This window comes from Mobula birostris, chromosome 3 (assembly GCF_030028105.1).
Source record: "Mobula birostris isolate sMobBir1 chromosome 3, sMobBir1.hap1, whole genome shotgun sequence".
Lineage (NCBI taxonomy): Eukaryota > Metazoa > Chordata > Chondrichthyes > Myliobatiformes > Myliobatidae > Mobula > Mobula birostris.
This window is the reverse complement of record NC_092372.1, coordinates 157422006-157428005: the sequence shown is the minus strand read 5'-3', so window position 1 is coordinate 157428005 and position 6000 is coordinate 157422006. Positions and strand designations below refer to the sequence as shown.

Here is a 6000-nt window from a genome sequence, read left to right as displayed (position 1 = left end):
GAAAATGAAAAAAAAAACAAATTAATGGAAGCGTCTTAGATCTTACAGCCCAAGAAGCTCTTTACACAGCTGCTGATAATGGACTGGTAATAATCAGGATTGCTTTTCAAAATACCTTTGAGTCTGTACAGTAGATCTGATGAAGACAACACCACCACAGAATCTGATTATGATACTAAACTGGAGGTTCTACATTCAAATAACGTACAAAGCTCAGTTCAGAGTTTGCAGAATATTTATTTTTTTTGCAACAAAAGCATTGTCCCACATGTACTGCACTGTGCATATATGATACTGTTCAGTTTACAATACAAGTCAATTGCAATTAATAAATATATTAAATGTTTAAAAATGCAAAGAAGGTATTCAACCAATAGCACTTTGTTATCCATATATAAGTTCACTGTCAACATCACTGTTGGCCAAATCAAAGGTGGTGATGAATCAGCATATAAGAGGGAATATATGAATCAGCATATAACAACCTCACACTCAGCGTCAGCAACACCAAGGAGCTGATCATTGACTACTGAAGGAGGAAACCAGAAGTCCATCAGCCAGTCATCATCAGAGGATCAGAGGTTGAAGTGGGTCAGAAACTTTAACTTAGTGCTATCATTTCAGAGGATTTGTCCTGATCCCGCACATAAGTGCCGTTACAAAACTTTAACATACTTTTATAGATGTACAGTGTAGAGTATATGGACTGCTTGCATCACATCCTGGTATGGAAACACCAATGCCCTTCAATAGAAAATCCTAAAAAAAATTAGTGGATACAGCCCAGTCCATCACAGGAAAAGCCCTCCCTGCCACTGAGAACATCTACTTAGACTGCTATTGCAAGAAAGCAGTAACCATCATCAAGGATCCCCACCATCCAGGCCATGCTCTCTTCTCACTGCTGCATTCAGGAAGGAGGTACAGGAGCCTCAAGACCTACACCACCAAGTTCAGGAACAGTTATTATCCCTCAACCTTTAGGCTCTTGAACCAGAGGGAATAACTTCACTCATCCCATAACTGAAGTGTTCCCACCATCTAGGGGTTTACTTTCAAGGACTTTTCTCATCTCATGTTCTTGACATTTATTGCTTATTTATTACCTATCCAAAAATGACAGGTTACACCTGAACCTTGATTTGGGGGGGGGGGGGGGAGAGAGTGGACACGAATGTCCTTGCAGGCAGGTTGCTAAAGCTGTTGGAGTGGGTTTAAACTAACTTGGCAGGGGGTGGGAACCAGAGTGATAAGGCTGAGGATCGGGTAATTGGTATACAACTAATTGCAATGTCCTGTGAAGAAGGACGGGCAGATTATAGGGCAAAATTGTTGTCAGTGGGATGAGTTGAAGAGTAACTTGGAGGCAAAGTTGAAACAGTTGATGAAAACAGGACTGAAGATGTTATGTTTAAATGCACAAAGTATGCGGAATAAGGTAGATGATCTTGTATTGCATTTAGAGATTGACAGATATGTTTTGGGCATCACTGAGTTATGGCTGAAAGAAGTTCATAGTTGGGAGCCTAACATCCAAAAATTAAGCTTAATATTGCATCGAATGGACGGGCAAGTTGCTGGAGCGGGTGGGATGGCTCTGTTGGTAAAATTGAAATCAAATCCTTAGAAAGAGGTAACATAGGATTGGAAGATGTAGAATCATTGTGTGTAGAGTTAAGAAATTTCTAGGGTAAAAAGACATGGATGGGAGTTATATACAGGCCTCTGAACAGTAGCCAGGAGGTAAGATATAAAATACAATGGGAGATACAAAAGGCACATAAAAAAATAGTCATGAGGGATTTCAGTTTTCAGGTAGATTGGAAATATCAGGGTGTTGCTGGATCCCATGAGAGGGAATTTGCAGAATGCCTGTGAAATGGTGTTTTAAAGTAGTTTGTGGTTGAGCGCACTAGCAGAAAAGCAATTCTGGATTGTGTGTGTGTGCAATGAAACAGATTTAGTTAGGGAGCTTAAGGGAAAGGAACCCTTAGAAGGCAGTGATCATAATATGATAAAAATCGCCTTGTAGTTTGAGGGGGAGATGCTGAAGTCAGATGTATCAGTATTACAGTGCAGTAAGGGGAATTACATAGGCATGGGAGAGGAGGTGGCCAAGGTTGATTGGAAGGGAACACCAGCAAGGATAATGATAGAACAGCAATGGCTGGAATTTCTGGGGGTAATTTGGAAGATGCAGAATAGATACATCCCAAAGATGAATAACTGTTCTAAAAGGATGAGGTACTGTGGCTGATAAGCAAAGTCAAGGACAACATAAAAGCAAAAGAGAGGGCATATAATATAGCACAAATTAGTGGGAGTTAAGAATTGGGAAGCTTTTAAAACCCAACAGAAGGCAACTGTAACACCATAATGAGAGAAAAGATAAAATATGAAGGTAAGCCAGCCAATAATATGAAAGAGGGTACCAAAGATTTTCCCAAATATATAAAGAGTAAAAGAGAGGCGAGAGTGGATATCAAACCACGGGAAAGGAATACTAGAGAGGTAGTAATCGGAGACAAAGAAATGGTGGGTGAACTTGATAAGTATTTTGCATAAATTTTCACTTTGGAAGACTCGAGCAGTATGCCAGAAATTCAAGAGTTAGGGGCAGAAATGAGTGCAGTTGCTATTACTAAGGTGCAGGTGCTTGGGAAGCTGAGCCCAGAAGGTAGATAAGGCACCTGAATCAGATGGACTTCACCCCAGGGTTCTGAAACAGCTGAAATGATTATGCATTAGTAATAATCTTTCAAGCATCACTAGGTTCTGGAATAATTCCAGAGGTTACAAAATAGCAAGTGTCATTTCACTCTTTAAGAAGAGAGGGAGGCAGAAGAAAGGAAATTATAGAGCAGTTAGCCTGACCAGTGATTGGGAAGATGTTAAGAGTCCATAATAAAGATTAGGTTTTGGGATACTTTGAGGCTAATGATAAAATAGGCCAAAGTCAGCATGGTTTCCTTAAGGGGAAATCTTGCCTAATCAATCTGTTGGAATTCTTTGAGGAAATAGCTCTGAGGCAGGATAGATAAGGGTGAGTCAGTGGATATTGGATTTTCAGAAGGCCTTTGATAATGTACCACACATGATGCTGCTTAACAAGTACCCTTGGTATTAATGGAAACATTAGCATGAATAGAAGATTGGCTTACTGGCAGGAGGAAGAGAGTCAGAATAAAGGGGGTTATTTGGGTTTGCTGCTGGTAACTATTGGTGTTCTGCAGGAGTTGGTGTTGAGACCACTTCTTTTCACGTTATAATTAATGATTTGGATGACGGAATCGATGGTGAAATTGAAGATAGGTGGAGGGGCAGGGAGCCACCAGAAGGACTTAAGACAGAATGGGAAAAGTGGCAGATGGAATATAATGTAGGGAAGTGTACAGTCATGCACTTTGATAGAAGGAATAAAGGTGTAGCCTATTTTCTAAATGGGGAGAAAATTCAAAAATAAGAGATGTAAAAAGACTTGAGAGTTCTTGTGTAGGATTCCCTACAGATTAATTTGAAGGTTGAGTGGCTGGTAAGGAAGGTAAATGCAATGTTAACGTTCTTTTCAGGATGACTGGAATACAAGAGCATGGATATAATGCTAGGGCTTTATAAGGTATTGGTCAGACCACACTTGGAGTTCTGTGAGCCGTTTTAGGCCCCGTATCTTAGAAAAGATGTGCTGGCATTGGAGAACGTCCAGGAGAAGTTCATGAGAATGATTCAGGAATGAAAAGGTTAATGTAAGGAGCATTTGATCGCTCTGGGTGTGTACTCACTGTAGTTTAAAAGAATGAGGGGGGAATCTCATTGAAACCTATTGGATATTGAAAGGCTTAGATAGAGTGGATGTGTGAAAGGGTGCTGCTTACAGCAGGCATGTCTAGGACCAGAGGACACATCCTCAGAATATAGGGATGTCCATTTAGAACAGAGAAGAGGAGGAATTCCTTTAGCCAGAGAATCTCTGAATCTGTGAAATTCATTGCCATAAACTGCAGTGGGGGCAAAGTCATCGAGTGTATTTAAAGTGGAGGTTGCTAGGTTCTTGATTAGTCAGGGTGTCAAAGGTTACAGGCAGAAGGCAGGAAAATGGGGTTGAGAGTAATAATAAGCCATAATAGAATGGCTGAGCAGCTCAATGGGCCAAATTACCTAATGTCTTATAGTTTTATTTTTTCTCTATTAGAATTTACTCAGTCTGTTGTCTTCTGCACATTGATGTTTGTCCTTCTTGTTGGATGTCGGCTTTCATTGATTCTGTTGTTTCTTTTTTCTGTGAATACCTACAAGAAAATGAATCTCAGTGTTGTATATGGTGATATATATATTTGTACTTTGATAATAAATTTACTTTGAAATTTGGTTGCACCATTAAACAATTAGACTCAAATTCATACTGTACAGAGTGTGAAGGCAACAATAATTTAAATATCAGTCTTTTAAAACTTATTATTTGTTAAACATACCATCAAATAAAATAAAATTTAAACTTAACAGAGTGAATAATTATTCAAATGTTTTAGATTTAGTTCATAGGGAGTATTGTCCTGCAGTAATTTCTGATCAGCACAATGATGAAAAATAAAAGTGAAGCTTGCTCATTTAACACAATTGCTTTACAATATAAGATGTGTTGTATTGTAGATTTTATGTACTATTGAGGGCCGATTTGAAGATCTGCAGCAGTCTGACTTATGATTTGCCATGCATACTGGACATGTTTACTTTCAACTGTACGTCCACATATGACAAAACGAAGGACAAACTTGTCTCGAAGTTGACATGGCACAATATGAATCTTCCTTGCATCATTTATCTCTTTTAAGAGTTTTTCATTTAAATCATTTGTGCCCTAAAAAAAGAAATACAATAAATAAAATTATCACATTTAATTTAATGCAAACTTTCATAGAGAGAGTCATATAAACTTGCATCATTGAATGAGGGTATTTGGCAGTACATCTTCCTCTTCATAGATCTCAGAAAGCCAGGGTGAAAGGGTAGTGAAGAAGATATATGGGATGCTTGTCTTTATCAGCTGTGGCATAAGAACAGTGTCATTGGGTTACAACTTTTTAAGACATTGTTTAGCCCAAACCTAGCGCATTGGGTACAGTTCTGGTTGAAGTGCTATCAGAAGATTCCTGGAGATCCACCAGGATGTTGCCCACAATGAAGTGTTTCAGCTGTAAGGAGAGATTTGGACAGGCTATGTTTTTCATTGGGCAGAGGAGACAGTAGGGTGATAGTAATAAAATTATGAAGAGTGTGGATAAGGTGGTTAATAAGAATCTTTTTCCCATGGTGTGGTTGTCTAAACAAGACAGCATGGATATAATGCAAACGCAAGGAAATCTTCAGATGCTGGAATTTCAAGCAACACACACAAAAGTTGCTGGTGAACGCAGCAGGCCAGGCAGCATCTCTAGGAAGAGGTACAGTTGACGTTTTGGGCCGGCCCGAAACGTCGACTGTACCTCTTCCTAGAGATGCTGCCTGGCCTGCTGCATTCACCAGCATGGATGTAAGTTAAGAGGTAGGAGGTTTAGATGAGATCTGAGGGGGAATATTTTCATACATTGCAGTGGTTGTAAACTGGAACATGTTGCCTGAGAAGGTAGTGGATGCAGGTATTCTCACAATACTTAAGAATTATCTAGACAAGCATTTGAATCACCAAGGCTATTTCACTGCTTGTTTCTGGAAGACGACAGACCAAATGAGGCCAATATAAATAAGTGCTATGCTTAGTATGGACAGTGGTGCAAAGGTCAATGTCTGTGTGGTACTACAGAACACCACAGCAACAGTTCCTTCTGCCCATCTTAACTAGTATCTCCTACAGTCTGCAAGGGCGGAGTTTAGGATGATGGCGCCTAATGGCGACTCCCTTGCTTGCATCTTCGGAAACAGCTCGATCTCTATCTTTGATATCTCTTTTTTGCCTTTTCAGGGTTCTTTTGAAGACCCTGACCTGGAGTTACATGCTGAAATGAG

At 39.6% G+C, this 6000-nt stretch overlaps 1 protein-coding gene across 6 annotated transcripts in view; it reads right to left on the bottom strand.

The window, feature by feature from the left end:
* Positions 1–227: 227 nt before the first annotated feature.
* Positions 228–6000, bottom strand: part of ddc (dopa decarboxylase) — a 103015-nt gene continuing 97242 nt past the window's right edge. For 5 of the 6 annotated variants that reach the window (XM_072253562.1, XM_072253567.1, XM_072253564.1 and 2 more), the window contains exon 14: positions 228–4855. In XM_072253562.1, coding sequence (XP_072109663.1) covers positions 4658–4855 — 198 coding nt within the window. In that variant the 3' untranslated portion in view covers positions 228–4657. The remainder of the gene's footprint in view (positions 4856–6000) is intronic. The other variant, XM_072253563.1, reaches the window with a different exon arrangement.